The 22,781-nt window shown below is 42.3% G+C and overlaps 1 protein-coding gene across 1 annotated transcript in view; it reads left to right on the top strand.

The window, feature by feature from the left end:
- SPAG17 (sperm associated antigen 17) overlaps window positions 1-22,781 on the top strand; it is a 292,210-nt gene that overhangs the window by 164,577 nt on the left and 104,852 nt on the right. Inside the window, exons 15-20 of the mRNA XM_074975143.1 lie at window positions 4,389-4,450; window positions 6,426-6,554; window positions 8,377-8,531; window positions 14,419-14,609; window positions 14,926-15,011; window positions 18,683-18,925. Of these exons, the coding sequence (XP_074831244.1) occupies window positions 4,389-4,450; window positions 6,426-6,554; window positions 8,377-8,531; window positions 14,419-14,609; window positions 14,926-15,011; window positions 18,683-18,925 (866 nt within the window). The remainder of the gene's footprint in view (window positions 1-4,388; window positions 4,451-6,425; window positions 6,555-8,376; window positions 8,532-14,418; window positions 14,610-14,925; window positions 15,012-18,682; window positions 18,926-22,781) is intronic.

The following is a 22,781-nucleotide window of genomic DNA, read 5'->3' as shown; positions in this document are numbered from 1 at the left end:
GGGGAGGTGGCTCACGGTGGCTCTGATTCTGTGAGCAAAGCAGTGGGCTCGCTGCCTGCCCTTACTGGCACACCAGGGGCAAAGCTGAGCCCAGGAGGATCAGAGACCACAGCTGAGTGTAGGGAACCACAGCCTGGGCGGGACAGCTGCCAGCCAGGGCGCAAAAGGCCAGGGACAAGGGTAAAGCAGCCTTGAGACACCTGCCCGTCATAGAGGAGCCTTTTCAGAAGGTGGCCCTGGACTTGGTGAGGGACGAATGGGAGGGGAAGGCCTCCCCCACTGGAGAATCAGTGGTGGAGTATGTACTGACTTTTTGGGAAAAGCTCGCTGAGCTCATGGGTCTGGCCAGAGAGAACCTAGCCAGGGCCCAAGGGAGTCAGAAGATCTGGTACGACTGTTCAGCCTATGGCACTGGCGACCAGGTGAGGGTTCTCACCCCAGTGAGGAAGAATAAGCTGCCTGGGATGGGCCCTTCAGAGTCATCAAGCAGCTGAATGAGGAGAACAATGTGGTGGAACCACCCAACCGGGCTCACAGCCACTGAGGGGACCAGGTCAACATGATGGATTCATACTGTGACAGGGAGAGGCTAGTACTAGCTGTGTGTGGCCAGTGGGAGAAGGGGGAAGATCCCTGGTGGGTCTCTTCCCTGAGACAGGAACTGGCCCCTGGCTGGAATCAATTCCCCTCTCTGACCAGCTAACCCCTGCCCAGCAGGCAGAGATCAGAGAGATGCTGTATTCGTACCAAAAGCTGTTTTCCAACCAGCCTGGGCTCACTAACCGAGCTGTCCACTGGTCGGAGACAGGAGCTGGCCCTCCCATCAGGTGTTCCCCATTCAGAGTAACTGGGAACACAGCCCAGGCCCTGGAGGGAGAGGTCAGAGACATACTGACTTTAGGGGTGATCCAGCCATATACCAGCTCCGGGGGCCCCTCCCGTGGTGCTGGTCCCCAGAAAAGATGGGTCAATCTGATTCTGTGTGGCCTATCAGAATCTCAGTGCCATCACCCATGTCTTGTGCCTGCCCATACCTAGGCCTGTTGAGATCCTAGACAAGTTTGTGGGGACTGGGTACCCCATGACCAGGGATGTCACCAAAGGCTACTGGCAGATGCCTTTGGATCCAGATGCCAGGTTGAAACCTGCTTTTGTCACCCCTTTGGGGCTGTACAAGTCTCTGGTCCTACCTTTCGGGTTCAAGGAGGTGCCGGTCACCTACCAGCGCCAGGTGGATCAGTTACTGAGGGGGATGGAGAATTTTACCTTAGCGTACATTGATGATATTTGTGCCATTATCCAGACCTGGGAGGACCATGTGTCCTAGGTGAAGAGGGGGCTGAGTCACCTCCAGGATGCAGGCCTGACTGTAAAAGCTGGGACATGCAAGGTGGGGAAGGCAGAGGTGTCGTACCTGGGCCACAAGGTGGGGAGCAGCTGCCTAAAGCCAGAGCCAGCCAAGGTGGGGGCGATCAGAGACTGGCCTGATCCCCAGACTAAGAAACAGGCCCAGGCCTTTATTCGGACGGTGGGGCACTACCACAGGTTTGTGCCCCACTTTAGTTCTGTGTCAACTCCTATCACTGAGCTATGCAAGAAGGGTAAGCCAGACAAGCTGGTCTGGACTGGGCAGTGCCAGAGGTCTCTCTGCATGCTGAAGGAGGATCTGGTCAAGGGCCCGGTGCTGGGAAATCCAGACTTTCACAAGTGGTGTTTACCAATGCACCAGACATAGGGTAGGGTGCGGTGCAGAGGCAGGCCAGTGCAAAGGGGGAGAGAAACCCCATCAAGTACCTGAGCAGGAAGCTGCTGCCCCGGGAGCAGGGTTATTCAGCCATAGAGAAGGAATGCCTGACCATGGAGTGGGCTCTTAAAAGGCTGCAGCTGGATGTATTTGGGCGGTACTTCACTGTGTATCTGAACCACTCACCCTGCCATGGCTGCACCAGATGAGAGGGGCCAATGCCAAGCTCCTGAGGTGGAGTATGTCCTTCCAGGATTATGAGATGGAGGTGGTCCATGTGTTCCCCAGACTCCTGACTGGCTTCTTAGGGAGTAGTTCCAGAGCATTGCCCTGGTGACTCCATGACAATCACCTACTTATTAAAGACTGAGATCTGTGCCAAGTGCATTCTATTACAAAAGAGGAGTAGGGCCTCCCAGAAAGAGGCAGCATTTTCAGAAAAAGAGACTTTGTACATTAGTAACCCATACTCTCAGATTACATCAGCTCATAAACAACCATTTTGACAGGTTTGCAAGAATTGCAGTGCCACTTTTTAGGATCTAGACTTTTGCATCCTTACTTTCAGAAATCAGCTGAACTTCTTCCAAAATATATGGGCTTCAATTACACCAGACCACTGGGTACTAGAAATAGTATCAGTCAGATACTCAATCCAGTTTGAACTAAAAATCAGCAAAGAAAAGTCCAGACTGACACCAATACAAAGAATAGAATTTACAGGAGTTGTTATAGAGTCTATCACAGCCAGAGCATATCTGCCTCAGGACGTATTCAAGAACATGTCCACTGTCATATCGCAGATTCAGTCAAATCCAAACACCAAAGTGATGAAATCTTCGTGGATTTATGGCACCTTCCTTGCATGCAGGTTTGGCTAAAATCAGTTTATATTCAGAGCAGGCATTGCTTAGCTATGCCTCCTTTAGTACCATGAAATGTACTAATGTCCCTAGGGTGGTGGGAAGATTCCAAATGTGTGTGAAAGAGGCTAGAGTTTGCACCACACCTTCCATCCAGAACTATAGTGACAGACGCTTCCCTCTGGAGGGCACACATGGATCATTGCCGTGTGCAAGGCCTTTGGACTCCAGACAAATATCAACTGCATATATATGTGTTGCAGCTTAGAGCAGTTCACAGAGCCTGTATTCCTTCCATATATTCAAAGACAATCAGATTCAAATCATGACAGACAATGTGACTGCCATCTTCTATATAAACAGACAGGGAGGTGCAAGATCATCTTTGTTGTGTCAGGAGGAAGTTTGACTTTGGAACTGTTGTATCTGTTCTCAGATATCCCTTACTGTGGTTCGCTTCCCAGGTCTGTAGAATATCTTGGCAGACAGGCTGAGCAAACATTTTTCGTCCAACCATGGATAGGAGGTCAAGGACTTGGTCATACACAGTATCTTCAGGGATTTTTTTGAGGAAAAAATGTTTTGTCTGAAAAATTTTACTGAGCACTAGTCCTATGACATTTGGATTCTGCGATAGAGAAGGAACTGAGTGGCAGCTGGGCCACTCCATTCTTTATGCTCTCAGTGCAGAGCACAAGGACACTCAAGGCACATGCACAGCCCCAACAGAAACTATTGACCAAAAAACCATGCACATGTGCATGCGCACTACCAGGAGTGGAATATGTACATAGACGACACATTTCAAAGAACTCCAGTTACTGTACAGAGAAGTAGCCTCTCTTTCTGTGATCTAATGACAACGTAGTTATGAAAGCTCTAATTTCTAGTTGCTTCTTGTAGTGTCCAAAAAGGTTTTGCCATCTGATTGTTACTTGGTGGCCTATATGAAATGAATATGGTAGCCTGAGTCAAGTCTTTAGTGAACAAGTGTCAAATCATGAAATCACCACCACAATTGTCACTAATTGGCCCTTTAGTTAGCAATCTCATCACAGAAGATGAACAACAAATGGCCCAAGGAAACTGAATACCCTCTTACTCCTAGAGGTGGGGCCCTCATGTTCAGGGCTGAGCACACTGGGAAAGCAGGATGGAGAAGCTTCCACTTCTACGCATGCTCTACCTAGTCCGTGCACAAATTAGAGGATGTCATATCTACAGAGTTGCCAGTCTGGCACCTTTCACCATCATTAATTTCAATAAAAAATTGTTTTAAAGGTTTGGATAATTTTATTACCATAACAGAATAATAATTTTGCTTACAGTGTATATGCTGAAATAAGGCTAATCAAACCTCATGCTTCTGGGTGGAAACTAACTACTGCAAAGTTGGGAAAGCATTAACTCTTCTCTCCCTTCATCAAGCATTATGTGATTGCTAAAATAGAGGATAGGTATTTTCCTCCTTTCTGTAAAGAATCAGGTAGTAATCTCTTCTGGTGATGTGATTCTGGACTTGATGAATCAATGGAAAGTCCTGTGTTCTTATGATCTTCTGTAGAGTCAAGAATGTGATTGGGTGCTTTATCATTTATCGAAGCAGGGCCCTTTCCATACTGATAAGGCAAAGCTTGAAGGGATATATGTAGCTTTCTGGTGGGTGAGATAGAATGTGCCCACAACATGTGAATAACAAAAAGGAATAAAGTAAATAACAGAATAACAAATTGTGAAAATATCTAGAACTCTAGCATGTTTTTTCTGTGTTCAATTTCCAGTGCATATAGAAAAGAATGACAAACGTGGAGGAGACGGTCTGGCTGAGCCTCTTGTAAACAAAGTAAGAAATTAGTTTCTTCACTTCAGAGGTGATTAGTGTAGTGAATGGAATAAACTATGGAGTGGGCTCTTAAAAGGCTGCAGCTGGATGTATTTGGGTGGTACTTCACTATGTATCTGGACCACTCGCCCTGCCATGGCTGCACCAGATGAGAGGGGCCAATGCCAAGCTCCTGAGGTGGAGTCTGTCCTTCCAGGATTATGAGATGGAGGTGGCTTGAAGGAGTATTAAGGACTGTACAAAGTGAATTCCTCTTGCTGGGGATTCTTGGTGAATCTCCATGTGGGTGTTAATTTTATTTAGGGCTATCAAGCGATTAAAAAAATTAATCGCGATTAATCGCATTGTTAAACAGTAATGGAATACCATTTATTTAAATATTTTTGGGTGTTTTCTACATTTTCAAATATATTGATTACATTTACAACACAGAATCAAAAGTGTATAGCGCTCACTTTATATTTACTTTCGATTACAAATATTTTCACTGTAATAAACAAAAGCATGCTCCACACCTCATCCCTCTAAGATTTTGGAAGGCACTTCTGATTCTTAAACCTTGGGTCGAGTGCTGTAGCTATTTTTAGAAATCTCACATTGGTATCTTCTTTGCATTTTGTCAAATCTGCTGTGAAAGTGTTCTTAAAACAAACGTGCTGGGTCATCATCTGAGACTACTATAACATGAAATATAGGGCAGAATGAGGGTAAAACAGAGCCAAAGACATATAGTTCTCCCCCAAGGAGTTCAGTCACAAGTTTAATTAATGCATTATTTTTAACGAGCATCATCAGCATAGAAGCATATCCTCTGGAATGGTGGCCGAAGCATGAAAGGGCATGTGAATGTTTAGCATATCTGGCACATAAATACCTTGCAATGCCAGCAACAAAAGTGTCATGCGAAAGCCTGTTCTCACTTTCAGGTGACGTAAATAAGAAGCAGGCAGCAGCCTCTCCTGTAAATGTAAACAAACTTGTTTGTCTTAGTGATTGGCTGAACAAGAAGTAGGACTGACTAGACTTGTAGGCTCTAAAATTTTACATTGTTTTGTTTTTGACAGCAGTTATGTAACAAAAAAAATCCTTTCGTAAGTTGCACTTTCATGATAAAGAGATTGCACTACAGTACTTGTATGAGGTGAAGTGAAAAATATTATTTCTTTTGTTTATCATTTTTACAGTGCAAATATTTTTAATAAAAATAATAATATAAAGTGAGCACTGTACACTTCGTATTCTGTGTTGTAATAGAAATCAATATACTTGAAAATGTAGAAAAACATCCAAAAACATTTAATAAATTTCATTGGTATTCTATTGTGTAACAGTGCAATGAATCGCAATTAATTTTGTTGAGTTAATCATGTGAGTTAACTGCGATTAATTGACAGCCCTAATTTTATTATATTTTGGGATAATACCATAAAGTCCAATAGCTTTAAAGTACTGTAAAATCAGCCTCTTGCACTATCTAAGAAGGAGTGTGGAGGGGGCCTTCTTATGGCAATGCTGTGCTACTTACTCAGTGCAAGAGATTAATTTTAGAGTAAGAGCTTAAGAGAGATTGCCAAACTGTAGTCTCACTAACAGACTGTGTGGCTTGGCATCTTCACAAACATCTGTCTGCCGTTTAGCCCTAGATAAGTAAAGCCATCTTAAAGTGACTTCACAAGACCTGTCTGTAATTGCTTACAGCACTCAGAAGCGTATAACCTAACAATAGAAATATTTAGATTATGTTGATCATAAAGCAGTCAAAGGCAAAATCTTTTTGTCAATTTTTATTCTTACTAAAACATTGCCATATAGATTTATACATGTGCAGCTTTATGCAATTAACTATGATGCTGCACTGGGCACTGTCTGTTCTGTATTCTGTTCTATCTCATGCTCCTCATTGTAGTTAAGTCAATGGAATAACATTCAGTTTAAAACAACTGAATACTAAAATATGGATTTTTTTGTTGTTTTGATGTACTTTGAGGTTAAACAACAGAGGTATGGTCCAGAGACAGATTTAGTGGAAATACAAAAGACTCAGCAGCGGCATTTGACAGACTGGAGTTTTGCTGAACACTATGAGCCACGTCTTCTTCTTCAGGTATTTATGAGCTGGGATTCTCATAGGCACAATAGCTCTGGGGGCTGGTGCACAGAGGGCTAATAACAGGATACAGAGCATTTTACTGATAGGTCACTGATTCAGATTTGGCTCTGATAAAGGGTTACCAAAAGCCATTATTCTTCAACTGCTTTTTGGTGATTTTACTAAATGAGTTTGTCATTTTAATCTATTTCGTAATTTTGCTCATGACTCAAAAAACAGCATTGCAATTGTCCTTTTTAGCCTTGGAGTCCAGACTGAACATGTGATAGAAGGGACTTGCTTCTTATCCCTAGGACTGGCTTTTCTGTGACATTGGCTGCAACAATAACATTGGCTACAAGGTTTAGGAACGCTTCCCTGCATCCATTTTATGAATAAATGGAAGACTTTAGTCTTCATGACTGTCAGTAGAACAAAGGGTCCTGTCCTTCAAGTTCTCCAGGTGCATTACGCTCATGGATATGAGAGACTCATAATAGAAATAGGATAATGACTGATATTTATCTTAAAGGAAAGAAAAAACAAGAATTGTAAAAGATGAATCAGAGTGCAGTACTGCAAATGCATTGTGGTCTGTTCTTTCCTCACTTACTCTAGGATTGTGCCTGTTAGGAATATCCTAGAGTTGTACTAACCCAGAGAGTATGAGGAGGTGTTCTGCCATGAACCTCAGGGGGCGTAGAGATGGAGCAGACCCTGTGCTCTGTTGACTTACAGGGGCTGTAGTTCTGCTTAGCTTTTTGTACTCTTCCCACCACACTGACCACACATGTAAGGGCCAGGTAGAATCTGGTCCTAAATTACGGTACATGGGAAATTCCTACTAATGCAATGGACCTTAATATCTATACCACTGGTAGTAATTAACAGAGATGGTTATAAAATGTCCATGAAAACAAAATTTCAACCCAAAATGGAAACAAAAACTTGTAGAAACTGTTCCTTTTTCTCGTCAGCTCTAGAAAATAAATTTCTTCATTAAAATTGTCACATACCATTTCATTTTCTATATGGAAAGCAATATACTCTCTGCCACACCTTTACATATCCTTTTGCATATTGCTGTTAATTAGTTTTCTTTTGTAAACTGAATATTCAATTAACTAGAATTTATTCATAAAATAGATTCAACCCAATAATTTATGATATATAAATGAATTTCAATTCCATTTCAGCTCTAGCATTCTGCAAAAATGATAGCAGATAAAATGAGATAAAATGAGATTCATCATAGAGCCAGTACATGCATTAAAAAAAGATGCACAACACAGAATGGGCTAGAAAAATTTACTGGAAAGCAGTAAATCTGGAGAACACTAGCAGTGATAGCACAGTGAATCGGATACAATATGAACTTGTAATGTGATATAGCCATAAAAGAAGTAAATTTATTTTCTTTCTGCATATATGTAGGCAAGGGGATGATACTTCTTTTCTGTACAGCTCCAGCCAAACCTGAAATATTGCATTCAGGTTGCATCCCAAAGAGATGGGGGTGGGGGGTAGGAGAAGATCAAGTTATAGTTCCTATGAAATTGCTAGTGGAGTTGGCTGACTGCATGGGTATAGCTAGTGGCACTTCTTAAATGCATGTGGTTATGGGAATACAGCTTCTACATGCCTGGGGACCCTAGAGAGACTTTCTGTCTGCTGGAGGCAGAATGCCTTTTGGTGCTTCTGGTGTAGTGAGGCTCTGTGCCATCCCTTATTATGTGCCATCCCTACAAGGCACAATCAAGCCCTCTTGTAGGAGTTGGGGGTACCATTTGTCTGTATGGAGGATGTGTCTTAAGTATTAATTTCTTTTCATTTTCAGGTTTTACACAATGCAACCCAACAATACAGGTGTATTGATTCCTATTACCACACCCAAGATAACTCTCTGCTTATAGTCCTTCACAATCCAATGAACCAACACCGTCAGTGCAAGGAATCCTGGGATATTGCAATGCACTCTGATGTTGGATTCAGGTAATACATTTTTTGAGATGTTATCTTCAAACAGGCATTTTAACTGAAAGCCTGGCAATGGAAAAGGGCCTTGACATAACAAGCACTTATGAAATATGGTGGCATCAGAAAAATCAATGGGCTAACTGTAATACCTGGCAATAAACTGTTCAAGAAGAAATTACTAAGTCATTAGGGGGAAGGGATTGGGGGCATAGTAGTAGCACTATATCTAAAATATACCACAGACTCTACTGAGGTAAAAAAATTCTGAGTGACTAGAGCCACTCCATAGAATTTGTATGCTTACAAATCACAAGTCATAAGAATACAAATATGTTAATAGGGTTATACACTGGCCTCCATATCAGGAAAAAAGATATTGGGGGCACTATTTGGAGGGAACTCAAAGAGCCAACTAAGTTAATTAAACAAATCAGTTCCTTCAACTACCCATATATGAACTGGTCAAATGTCACAACAGGACAAGATTTACAGAAGCAATTTCACAATACCTTAAACAATTTCTTCTTGGAACAGCAAGTCATAGAGAATACAAACAAAGGGTCTATTTTTTGTCCCTGATTAGTTTCCACAACACCTGATTTTGGTGCTGTGGTTCAGGAATCGAAACAAAAGAGTAGTCAGTGAAAAATTTGAGATTCTCTGGCACGGTTTGCAAGGATTTGTGGAGTCTTGTAAGGATAATCATACTATAAGTGCAACAGGAGGTACTCCTGCCTATACAGAAAAAGTGTGAATTTTCTGTCCCAGCCCAACATGTATTTCTTTAAGGAAACAAGCAAAAGGAGCAGCAGCAGCTATTGAAATAAAATAAAATATGTCCATTTGTCCTGGTTTTTCAAGAAGAGTCTCTGTTTTCATATGATGTCTCACTATCCTTGGAGCATCTTTTGAAATAGCTGAAATGTCATAATTTTTAATTCTAGCAGTTAATTTTTTTTTATAACTACAAAATATTTGTTCACATTATATCACTATACCAAGCAAAACTTGCTTTGGGTTAATCAGGAACAGATCGTCCAATGGAATGAGTGTTCTTCAAACTTTTCTCCGCACAGATCCTGTTGTAGGTGTGTGCACCCCACGTGCATGAACTCAGAATCTTTTAGCCAGTACTATCTGTTAAGGCTGCATATGCATCCTGCACACCATCAGGCTCCCTCTCTTGAGGCATAAAGGATGGAGAAGCCCCTACTGCTACTCAGTTCTTTCCTACCACCCATGGCAGCGTGTTGGAGAGGTACAGTGTCTATGTCCTTCCCCATAGCCTGTTACATTAGGTTTAGAGGTTAGTAGTGAGTTTGATCTTTTTTTTTTTTTGTAATTCTTCATAACTAAGTTTCATACAAGCCCATTGACGAAAAAGAGAGAGAGACTTTTTATTTGTTTTGAGTTTCCACTTGGTACCGAAACATAGATCTGATGGATGAGATGTTGTCGCCAGGCTTTAAAATCTGTTCTGCCTGTGAGGCATCTATGCCTGCAAACAATAGACTAATACATGCCTTTTTTGTCAAGTGGAATCATAGATCCACAGCAAACATTCATTTTGCAAATCTTTCTCTAAGTGCATACAAAAAGCTCATGATGCCCATCAGAAATTATTTTTAATGGAAAGACCAGTGAAGTATGTCTCTGACTCTGAGTTCCCTCTTTGAAGGCAGTCTGCTGCTGCTGCTTCAAAACCAGTTTCTGTCAGTGCTTCAGCTACCAGAGATACTCTTCCAGGCGCTAAGAGGTCAACAGGTTCTAAGAGACCTCGTGCTTCTCAGAAACACACTGAACCTTCTCTTCAGATCAATCAGTGGATCCTGCTGCCCGTGGCAGAAAGGAGCAGAGATCTTTGGCTGGCACTTGGCACCAGTCACTGTCCCATGTACCACTGAATAAGAGATCTAATACTCCACTCTTCTGATTTCTCCAAGCCTGCAAAATCTGATTGGTGTATAAGTCTTCAGGGATTGTGGAATTATGTTCTTCTGCTTCAATAACATATTTTCAATCCTCTCTGACTGATGCCTCTACCTCAATACTGAGGATACTGGTACCATCTGTCACAGAATCTCCAGTAAAGTGTCCTGATAGGAATATTACATCTACTGAGACATCCGCATGATACTGTCTTCCTTAGAACCGCTTCCTACTTCAGCTCAGGCTACCTTTTCAACACCTGCAGATGTAATGGTCACTCCAGAACCAGAATATCCTCTCTTGGACATTTCTCTACTGTCTGTGGTATCCAAGTCCCTTCCAGTACCAGAACCAAAGGTGTCAGTAATTAAAATCTCTCTGCAATCATCCTCTACAGTACCGGTATTGATATCTCAGAGACTGTTGCAATCCCTCAGAGATCTACACCACCTCTAGAAGAGTTCTTCTCATCTGCAGTTTCACCTTCTCATGACAGTTGAAGCCCTTCTCTTAGATTTTCTCCCACTCTCATGGAGTGACTCTTATAAGAGACCTTGGAAGGAGTCCTCTTCATCACAGGTCACATGATTTTGAGAGATCACAAGCACCTTGGTTTCCACCACTGTGGCATCATGTGCCTTTTCCTTGTGGGATGCAATCTTTGCTTTATTGGTCTATGTTTAATCCTCAGCCTCATTTTTCTGCTCCTTATTCATCTAGATCCAAATCTAGAAATAGGTCACCTCCTTCTAAGGCATCATCTAAGATAGTGCAGTCCTCAAACAGAGTGCTCCATCAGGAATTTGAGCAAGAACCTCATACTGAGGAGGGAGATCTTGTGAAGGAGTATGGGGGGCAACCTATCCCTTTGACTATTTCTTCCTGTGGCAAATTGCCGGTACGATTATGATGGGTCCCATGCTTCCTCTTCTTGGGTGAGGGGGGGGTTCAGGGCACAGTTTCCTGCCCCTGAACTAGAGTATTTACTGTCCCACTAGTAATCCAGAGAAGGATAGTGGAGAGGGAGGGACCCGGGCCCGCCCTCTACTCCAGGCCCCAGTAAACCACTTGAACTAGTGCTTCCTTCCCTTGGGCTACTTCCCTCTCCTGCTCTTCAGCTTGTGGGGCTTCCTGCCCTCCCTCTCTACACAAGCCGGGTGTCTCTTTACCTAGGGTCTTGGTCTTCTAGCCAGCCATGGCACTTCTCCAAACTCTCCTCTACTTCAATTCCTCCAAACTGCACTCTGCTCCAACTCCTTCAAACTGCTCTCTGCTCCAACTCCAAACCACTCTGCTCCAACTCCTTCCCCTGGCTGACTGAAGCAGGTGGTTTTTATCAGGTGACTAGCTTCAGGTGCTCTAATTGGCTTCAGGTGCTTTTAATTAATCTATAGAAACCTTTCTTCCCTCTAAAGGGAATAAGGCTTCTCCGCATCCTGGGACTTACATATCTCTCCTCTATCACTCTTCTGCTGCCTTCTGGCCATGCTGTATCACATTCTTCATAACCTGATAAAGCTGTGGCACCATCTGCTTCTTCCACAGTTGATGACTCCAAGGATTTTAGGACCTTCTTAAAAGAATGGTGGTTACTCTGGAGATATCTGTAGAACTCATCCAGGAAAGGTCAGACAAGTTCTTTGATATTCTGCATCTGGTCTCTCATGGTCACTTGACCATTCCTATAAATTAGGGTATCCCTGAACCAGTCAAGGATTTGTGGTAAACCCCTGCATCCATTTCTGTTACATCAACAAGAGCAGATTGGAGATAACAATTTTCTCCTACAGGGTATGAGTACTTTTTTTTACCATTTTTTTACCAAACATATCGCTGGGTCTTTTTTGTAGTGGTGGATCATGAAAAATCTAAGCAGCAGGCTTTGGAGGGCCAGTTGGTGGTGAAAATTGTATAACAGGCCTTTTTGGATGTTTCTGAGACTGTCAGGATCAATGGCTACTGCAGTCACTGTGCACAGAACATCATGACTACAGTCATCAGACTTTCCAGAAGAAGACCAGGCCACAACTGAGGGCCTTCCTTTTGAGGGCTGTGTTTTTTAAATTCAAAGATTTATGAGATGCTTTATTCTTTTAAAAGACTCCAGGGCAACACTTCAGTTTCTGGGCCTACATACCCTGTTCCATAAAAGAAACAAAGTAGACCTCAGTCCTTCTTGAGTGAAGGGCCTCCATCATCCTTGTATTCATGCGAACAAAAGGCTCCTGAATTTTACAAGAAAGGACCATATTTCCAAAGGAAAAATGGCCCTCCTTCATTTACTGTTACTGCATACTCATCATCGGGCAAAGGTTGCAGGTTTGATGCTGCAGTCGAGAGTCTTGGACCAGTTTGTGAAGATCTGTACCCTTTCTCCCCTCCATTTGACAACCTTCTTCCTTTTTCTGCAGATTCATGGATTGCAATTACTACCAACCAGTGTGTTTTAGAATATCCACAAAAAGGTACTTGTGGCACCTTAGAGACTAACCAATTTATTTGAGCATAAGCTTTCGTGAGCTACAGCTCCCTTCATCGGATGCATTGGATGCATCGAAAGCTTATGCTCAAATAAATTGGTTAGTCTCTAAGGTACCACAAGTCCTCCTTTTCTTTTTGCGGATACAGACTAACACGGCTGCTACTCTGAAACCTTAGAATATCCAGTAACAATATTCACTATAATTGCAATCTAGGCCAACTCCACACACCCTACCCGGTCCCTTTTCATGAACTCTTTGAATGGGAGCCTGCCTTGTATGGAGACAGACTCTTCTTCAGTGGAGTGTAATAAAGATGCTGCCGCCAGCATTCTGCAACAAGGTGTTCTATTGCCATTGTTCCCTCATTCTGAAGAAGAAAGGGGGTTGGCATCTTATATTAGATCTCAAAGAAATCTCAACAAATTCATCCATCACTTCAAATTTGACTCCTTTGTCAATAATCCTTTTTCTAGAGCCCATGAAGTCGTTCACAACATTTGATTTGCAGGATGCTTGCACGTGTCAATCTATCCCACCCACAGGAAATATCTACATTTCATGGTCAATGGCCTTCAGTATCAATTCAAAGTCCTACCGTTTGGTCTCTCAAACGCTCCAAAGGTGTTTACCAAATGACTCTCAGTGGTAGCAGTTCATCTGAAGAGACAAGGCCTTCACTTGTCCACATATGATGATGACTGATTGATTTGGGGGCATGCATCACAATAGGTCACCAGAGTTGTTCACATGGTTCTCCAGCTGTTTTCCTGACTTGGCTTCAAGCTCAGTTGAGACAAATCTACTCTCACCCTTACTAAATTGATAGAATGTATAGGGGCAAGATTGGACACCTTCCTTGAGAGGTTTTGTATAATGAGTGATCTTATTTCAAACCTGCCTTACATGACCCCACAAGTCACCAAGACTGTGCTGTGTAAATTTTCCATTTATCTTACAGCAATTTAGTTCCGTCTTTTATGTATCTGTGTAAGTTTGATTAGAATTTGGTGCTTCAGATATGCAGAGGGTGGTTAAGTGAACATAAATGCTAAGGGGCAGTATAAATCAGGAGTAACTCTAGTGAAGTCAATGGAATTACAGTGGTTGTAAACCAGTAAGAGGGGAGAATCAAGATTTTGACTTTCTTACTGACCCTTGTTAAGTTGAATTAATCAATGGTGATTTATGGCTAGCCGGATTTTTTTTTTTTTTTGGCAAATGATGCTTTTGCAGAAAAGAGAACTCAAATGTTAAACATAAAATGTAGTGAGCAAAGATTAAAAAGACAAAGATAAAAATTCCCATACAGAAAAAAAAACCTGGTAAACTCTACCAACTCTTAAAGATTATGGCAAAGTGTTCAGATAGCAGCTAAAAAACCAAGACTGTCTCCAGTGAAAGGTAGAATGAAAAAGATATTGTTTGATCCAATATCATATCGTTTAATACAATATTTTCACTGTTAATAGAAGTCATATGTTTCTTTTCAGAAACTATCTGGAGCTGGTGGCCAACTCAATTGAAGACTGGGTGACAAAGGAAGAAACCAAATATCAGGAAGAAAAAATGGCTAAGGAACTGGAGACACTTAAACTAGCTAAAGCCATGACAGAGAGACCTCCTGAAGATAAACCTTCTGCCTCCACTAGCAAAAAAGCTGCATCTCCTAAGAAAACAAGAAGTTGGTATCTTTCCATATTTATCCCAGAAAACTGATTCCCAACCCTCAAAAATTTGAGTTTTGCTGAACTCACCATTTTGCAATGGAACAACATACCACCAAACAACCTTAACTCTGCGTTAGCATAGGGTTTTGCCATTGAATTGTAATACAATTAAATAATAATTGTGAAACACCAGTGTATCTGTCCTTCTAACCTTCTGACCAGAGAAACAAGGATTTTAAACAGGGAATCCATCCTGGCCTTTGCACTGAGCCAGACTTATTTTACTTTATTTTGGCAACATATTTATTGTTCCCCTCTCATTTCTCAAAGGCAGTACATCAAGACTGGACAGTAAAGCAGAGGTCACACCGGAACTTCCAGAAAAAAATACTTTTGTCAGAGAAGGCTCCCTCAAGGTGAGACAAGAAAAACAAAAGTCCAGTAGTCCTTCCCCAGTTGGTGGATTGGGTTGTGTGAGGGGGCCCTGGCCCAGATGGCAGGGAGGAGCAGGGTGGGTGAGAGGACCCTGGCCCAGCAGGCGGGGGGTATTGGGTCGTGTGTAAGGGGGCCATCTCTGGCTGAGAGGATGGGATAGACTGCCCCACAAACACCTGCTCATGCTTCAAGCTGTGGATCCTGGTCTCTCCCAAAGCCCCCTGCTGGGCTGGGCCCCTTCAACCTTGATTCCTTCCCCCCTTCCCCCACAAGGTCAGGGGTGTCATCCTCCTCCTCCCCTCTCACCCTCCCCCGCCGCACCTGCTAATGCTCCAAATGGCAGATCCCAATCTCAGCTCCTCGCCAGGCAATGCTGTGATGGCTTCCCTGAGCCTGCCAGGGGCCGCTGTGGGGAGCCAGGCTGGGGCTCCTAATCACCACATGTTGTAATCACTGCCCCCCTCTCCCCACTGGCCAGATAGAAAGCAGCAGCCAGGGCCAGGGCTGAGCGCGGATCAAGACAACCCCGAATCGTCTAGTCTGACCTCCTGTATAACACAGGCCATAGAATTTTTCCAAAATAATTCATAGAGCAGATCTTTTAGAAAAACATAACATCTTGATTTAAGAATAGTCAGTGATGGAGAATCCACCACAACCCTTGGTAAGTTGTTCCAATGGTTAATTACTCTCATTGTTAAATATTGCCTTATTTCCAGTCTGAATCTGTCTAGCTTCAACTTTCAGCCATTGGACCATGTTATGCCTTTCTCTGCTAGGCTGAAGAGTCCATTGTTAAATATTTGTTCCCCAGGTAAATACCTATAGACTGTAATTGAGTCACCTCTTAACCTTCTCTTTGTTAGACTCGAAGAGCTCAATATATTTAGTTTATCACTATAAATTATGTTTTCTAATCCTTTAATTATTCTCGTGGCTCTTCTCTGGAGGGATTCTCTCCAGTTTATCAACATCATTCTTGAATTGTGGGCACCAGAACTGGACACAGTATTCCAGCAGCGGTCACACCAGTGTCAAATTCAGAGGCAAAATAACCTCTTTACTCTTTTTCAAGATTCTCCTGTTTACGCATCTAAGGTTTGCATTAGCCCGTTTTGCCACAGTATCACATTTGGAACTCATGTTCAGCTGATTATCCATCATGACCCCCAAATCTTTTTCAGATCACTGTTTCTCAAGATATGGCCTACATTCTTTGTTATATACATTTACGTTTAGCCAATTAAAGTGTACATTGTTTGTTCACGCGCAGTTTACCAAGCAATTCATATTGCTCTGTATCAGTGACCTATACTCTTCATTATCTACCACTCCCCCAATTTTGTGTCATCTGCAGATTTTATCACTGATGATCTTATGTTTTCTTCCAGGTCATTAATAGCAGTGTTAAATAGTGTAGGGCCAAGGATCAATCCTTGCAGAACCCCACTCGAAACACACCCGTTTGATGATGATTCCCCATTTACAGTTACATTTTGAGACCTATCATTTAGCCAGTTTTTAATCCATCTGATGTGTGCCATGTTAATTTTGTATCTTTCTAGGATTTTTAAATCAAAATGTGGTACAGTATCAATCAAATACCTTACAGAAGTCTAAATATATTACATCAACACTTTTACGTTTATCAACCAAACTTGTAATCTCATCAAAACAAGCTATCAACCTATGTTAATTTGCATTAATTATATTACTCTCCTTTAATTCTTTATTAATCAAGTCTTGTATCAGCCACTCCATTATCTTGCCTGGGATCGAAGCCTATCATTTCTATCTAGTGATGAACCAATACCATTTTTAAGATTCTTTTTGTTCCTAAAGTACTTAACAAACTCATTTTTATAGTCCTTAATTCTGTATGCCATGAATTTCCTATGTTCCTTTGCTTCCCTTCTCAATTTTCTACAATTCCTAGCTTCTGATTTGTATTCATTACTATCTGCTTCTCTTTTCTTCCATTTGTTATGTTATTTTTAATTTTTTTTACAGCTGCCTTCATTTCGCTTCTAAACCAGGTTGGTTTTTTTAACGAGTACAGACATCTTCTTCAGTTATGGGATTGTGGCTTTTTGGGCACCTAGTAAAGTGTTCTTAAACAATTCTGAATTACCACTCACATTTTTTCTGATTAAAATCTTCCTCCTAGCTGTTTTGGCTCATAATTGTTTTCAGCTTTGTGAAACTGGCCCTTTTAAAGCACTGAGTACATACATTATTGGTCTGGACTTTATTCTCTTTGCACATTATAAATGTAATAAATTCATGAAAACTAGTACCTCAGTTACTATTAATTTTTAGTTCTTTGATCAGTTCCTCTTTATTTGTTAGGACAAGGTCTAATATAGAATTCTCCCTTGTTAAATTCAACACTTTTTGAGTTAGGAAATTGTCATCTATACTATTTAGAAATTCCAAGGATGTTTTCCAAGGATGAAACCTCTAGCACATTGTCACTTAGATTCAATCTCCCATGATCTCGCAGCATTTTTTCCTACACATTATAGATAGGTGCGTAAGGAGCCGACCATTCTATTCCCTAGTGTGATTTGGTGGTCCAAAGCAGACACCAACTAATACCCCATTTTGTGCTTTATATGTTAGTACGTTGATTCATAAGCATTCAAGATCATTTTCTTCCGAGTGATCAGTGACTCTGATTCCATTTTCGACACCGTGCCACTTCCTGTTCCCTTTTGCACACTTGCTCCTTCTTAAATAGGTTATTACCATTGATCTTAACTTTCCAATCATGGGAGACATCCCAACAGATTTCATTAATACCAACTTAATCAAATTTATGCTCATAAATGAGGAATTTCAATTCCTCTTATTTTTGACCCCTACCATTCATGTATAGGCAACTGAAGAATTTCTTCTCTACATTTCTTTGGGTTCCTTGATTAATTTTGTTCCCACCATCCCAATTTTGTGCTAACTTAACACTTATATCTTCCCTCTTTTTATCCATCCCTTTTGTTGTTAGTTTAATGCTCTCCTGACTACTCTAGCCAGCCTGCCCCTGAGGAGATTGATCCCTCTTCTACTGAGGTGGAGGCCATCCAAAATATACAGGTCCCTCTTCCCACAGAAGGCTGACCAATGTTCAAAACCAAAACCCTACACCACTCACCTAGCCAGGATTTCACTTCCAGATTCTTCTGCCTTCTGCCTTCCTTTTCTCATGAGACACAAAGGATCTCAGACAAGATCGCTCGGACATTCTTCTTCTTCAGCATGCTTTTGAGTTTCCTGAAGTCATGTATTATCTGCAAGATGACCATCAATGCGTGTCATATGACGTACAAACATTAACTAGTTAACTCATTTTCTTGGTGCCCAACTTGAGCAACCTGATGCATAATTTGCAGAAGTTATGAGCACTCACAACTGCAGCTGAATTTGAGAGTTGTGCTTTGAACATATGAAGTGCTATAAAAATTCAAAATATTCTGAAGAATCCCATTGGCTTTGAAGTTACTTAGGTGTTTTTCAAAATTTTACTCTGTATCAGAATTCATAGCCATTTCAGGAGGCTGAATTAAAGTTGCAAAAAGAGTATTTTATAGGACAGTAAGCATCTTTTGATAAAAACAAGACCATAGTTACCTAAATTCCTAACTTTTTGTAATAGGCTTGGAAGGAAGAGCACGATCGACTACTAGAGGAAGAACGACAAAGGGAAGAAAAGAAAGCAGAGATGAAAGGAAAGTCAGGTGGTAAAAATAAAGGACAGAGCAAGGAGATAGCAGTGCCTGATGACAGCAAAGGGTCCAAGACGAAATCTTCCAAGGAGAAGTCTAAAGATGAGATAGCAAAACCCCCTGAACTTGAGGAGCACAGTACCCCAGCACCACCCTCTGAGAAAGTTTATGAGGTGAGAAGTCACAGTACAGCATCATATTAGAAAAGGGTTAGGTGTTTAAACTGTCAAGACTCCATTAGAGCTATCCTCCAAGTGTGAAACTGGAATCAGGGACAAGTTAACCCTAATTGTGTCTTGTTTAACTCCGTCATTTAAACAGCTGACCCTTTTCTGACAGAGTTCTTTGTACTGTTTAGGCATCTCATCTTTTTACAACTGAACTGTTCTTTTTTCTTGTATTTCTTGGATTTTTTGTACATGTGGAATGAACATAAGTATTGGAAGGATTCCCCCTTCAAAGATATAGGCCTTGATGTGACAGAGTGGTGAGAAGGGACCCCCAGAGAGCCCGTTGCAGCTCCCTGATTCAGGGCTGCCTGGACATCACACAAGTTTGGGCTGTAGCCCTAACTTACAGCACTTACTCCACAGTGCAGGATAGGGCATAGAGGAGTTTCACTATGCCTCTTTTCCTACCGGTCTCAGTGATGACCTGTCCTCAGAATTCCTTACACATATCCTCCTGCTGCATACACTGGCAGAGAGTTCTCTTGCAAATAGGGAATTCTCCACCAGTTAACTCTAGACAGCTTAAAACCCCCGTGTACTGCTTCTGCCTGCAGAATTTTACCCCTCTTGATTCTTGGAGGGTAACAATTCTATTTATGTCACCACCTGAGTAATGGAACTGCAGAGCCACAAAACAGTACTTCAGAAAAATATATAATATCTCAGTCTGAATTTGCTGGAGACCACTATTCTAATTCTTGGCAATTTATGGCTGAGCATCTGATTGGAATGGCTTAACACTCTAAGAGTATGTCTGTACAGTACACTAACCCTGACTCAGGTTTAAGCCCAAGCAGCACTTCCATCCACACAGAAATCAGTCTGATTTGGGCCAGGAATCCCTCTGGACTCAGGCCCATGGTCTCTGCAAGAGTGGTGGGTCAGAGCCCACTGTGACGTGGGTCAAAGCCCAGGCATTTTGCAGTTTGGACACAATTCAAGCCAGGTCACCAGACTCAGGTCTGGAGAGTCCTCCAACTCTAGCCCACAATCTTCAAGGGCTGTGTTTCCCAACTCTTCCATCCCAAAACTTCTCACTCACTTCCAAGGAGCTCAAAGCAAACTCCTGGTTCAAATGCAACTGCTCAGCATTTAACCCTTCACTTCCATGTGGAATGCTTAGCTGGAAATACAGTTAACCCTCATATAAATTAACTATGACCAGCACTAAGAAGAAGTCCTGCATTGGGTGCTTCTAGCTGTCCAGAGGAACACAGATGGATTCTGATCCAAGGCAAGCAAGACATTCAGTTTCAGCAAGAACACAGGAGATGTCTGGAAAGCTACATCCAAGCAGCTGACAGCGTTGGGTCTCAATCACACAGCTAAACAATGCAGAAAGCAAATCAAGCAGCTGAAGACAGACTACCTCAAGGTCAAAGATTCTAACAGCACCTCTGGGAACTCACGGTCTTTCTGCCTCTTTTACACTGAGGCCACTGTGGTGCAAGACAATCTGCTGAGCAGGGATGGCACCTTCATTACCACCCCCCCCCCAGTCACAGTCATCACTAGAGGAAAGCCAGTCGTTCGGTGAAGGGCAAGAAGTTACCCTTGTGTTGAGGCTGGTAACCAAAGAGTTCATACTGCTGGAGCAGCTGCAGCACATCCTGGGTCTGTACTTGGAGAAGCTGTTGGGGACGGCCCTGAGTAGCAACCTGCTGCAGAACTGGCATCAGAGCAAGTGCAGAGCCTGGTAGGTTTCTGCCCTATGTTTGTTGTTACTAATGTATGGATGGGAGGGATTTCTGTCTTATGGCCCTATTAAGTTATTAATGCAAGCCAAGATTTTGGTGTGCTTCCATTTAAGGTGGAACCCACATCATTTCTGTAGTGTTTGCCCCTCTTTCCACCAACACCGCATGGAATTCAAAATGCACACCACAAAATGAGGAAAAATGTTAAACAAGCAGTTATCATGAAATTTTTACTAATTGCTCAATGATAGTTATAAGTATGGGTTGGGAGCTCCACAATTAACAGCCTCACATACCTCTCTGGTCTAATACAGTGCACCTTATAAATCGGTCACAGCCGCACTGTCCCAGACTGCCTGTAAACTGAGTCCCAGAAAGCCTGGCTGTTATAGCTGGCTTAAATATATGAGCCCAAATTACAGCAGAAGGTGGCTGTCTGTCTGTGTTAGAGGAGTCCCCATGGCTGGCATTCAGTCAGACATGTGCATGGATGCATGGTGCTTGTAAGGAGGCTATACTGGGTCTCCATGCTAATTCAGCATCTTGTTGATTTTACCACAAATTTTCATGAATTGATGGCTGGTGATGAAAGCAAACTTCTCACAAAGGTGGAGCTCCAGGTGGCTGGTTTTGTTCTGGAGCAAGGCATACTTATTAGGGCCATCTCTGTAACTCATGAGTAGAGTAACCAGATAGCAAGTGTGAAAAATCGGGACGGGGGGTGGGGGTAATAGGTGCCTATATAAGAAAAAGGCCCAAATATTGGGACTGTCCCTATAAAATTAGGACATCTGGTCACCCTACTCATGAGCCCCCTCCATTCCACAATGTGCTGGTCAGTCACTAGATGCCTAAGTATCTCCTTAGCATAGACAGATGGCTGTCTTCCGCTGGCCTGGGACAGAAGTTCACACTTCCACTCAGGGACCTCCCAGATATCAATGGTCTCCAGAGCTTGCCCTGCCTGAAAGGATTGAAAAACCATAGCTAGTGATTAGACCCCTCATAAAGGCCCCTCCACCCAACATACCACCAAAAAAATGAAGAGGCTATAGAAATCATTTCGGCTGAGTTTTGTATGTGTATCTTACCGTGATTTGCAATGGCTTTCTGGGCTGCTCCAAAAGACATCCGAACTGACTAGTTTTTTTCTGTGAATAAAATAAAGCCCATTGATAAAAAGTATCATTTTTACCTTGAATTAAAGCAGCCAATAATGTGACATTCCATTTTCTTTTCAAGGCCCTTCCACCACTGCAGGACAAACACAAGAGCCTGGGAAGTGAACCCATCTTCTGCAGGCAAGGAGAAAGAGAGTCTGAGATGAGTTGATGAAATGCTAGATAAAATAAATCAACAGATAGTTTTCCAGAAGGACCAGACTGAGTATCAGAAGAATAAGGATGCAAGAAGGGTGGAAAGAATGATGCTGCACATGCGAGGAGAGATTAGTTGAGAGATTCATGGAGTGTGATCCCAGGTTGAGGGGGGAAGACAGGAGTAGCAGGAGGAGTTGTTCAAGCAATTACTTGCGCTTATGGCTACCAGACTGCAGGCTCCCCTGCCACTTATAACTCCTGCACCAGCCACACATCATGAATCTTCTCCATGGTATCGTGTGCTGCAGACTATGCAGCCCTGGAACAGTTCAGTGGTTGCCTGGAGCATCTCACAGACAATGAACAGTAGCACATGGGACAGACATTATACCCTGTGCATTCATCCACTCCAGTCCAGTTGCAGCCCTCACATGTAAAATGCACCAGAAAGGCCAAGGAGAATGGAGGGACAGGGAATACCCAGAAATAGCTGTCCATGTCATTTGGTAACATGCACCTTTCAGAGTTTTGGCAATGAGTTTGGTTATTGTATGGTACATTTTGATTGCGGCTGGTCTGCCTTTCTGGTTCTTATACTGCTATGTAAATAGATGTGTAAAATAAAGTGTTGAATTTTAACACAAGGCTACAGTAACAAGTTTTATTATATGTAATGTTAAAAGTGCACAAACTAATAAATGTCATCACATGCTCATTCTCAATGCATTTAATAATAAACATTTTTCAAATATCATTTCATTCCCCCTCATGCAAGGGACCGTG

This window comes from Natator depressus, chromosome 1 (genome assembly GCF_965152275.1).
Source record: "Natator depressus isolate rNatDep1 chromosome 1, rNatDep2.hap1, whole genome shotgun sequence".
In the NCBI taxonomy this organism is placed as follows: Eukaryota; Metazoa; Chordata; order Testudines; family Cheloniidae; genus Natator; species Natator depressus.
The sequence above is the reverse complement of the archived record's forward strand: the minus strand, read 5'-3'. Positions and strand labels throughout refer to the sequence as shown.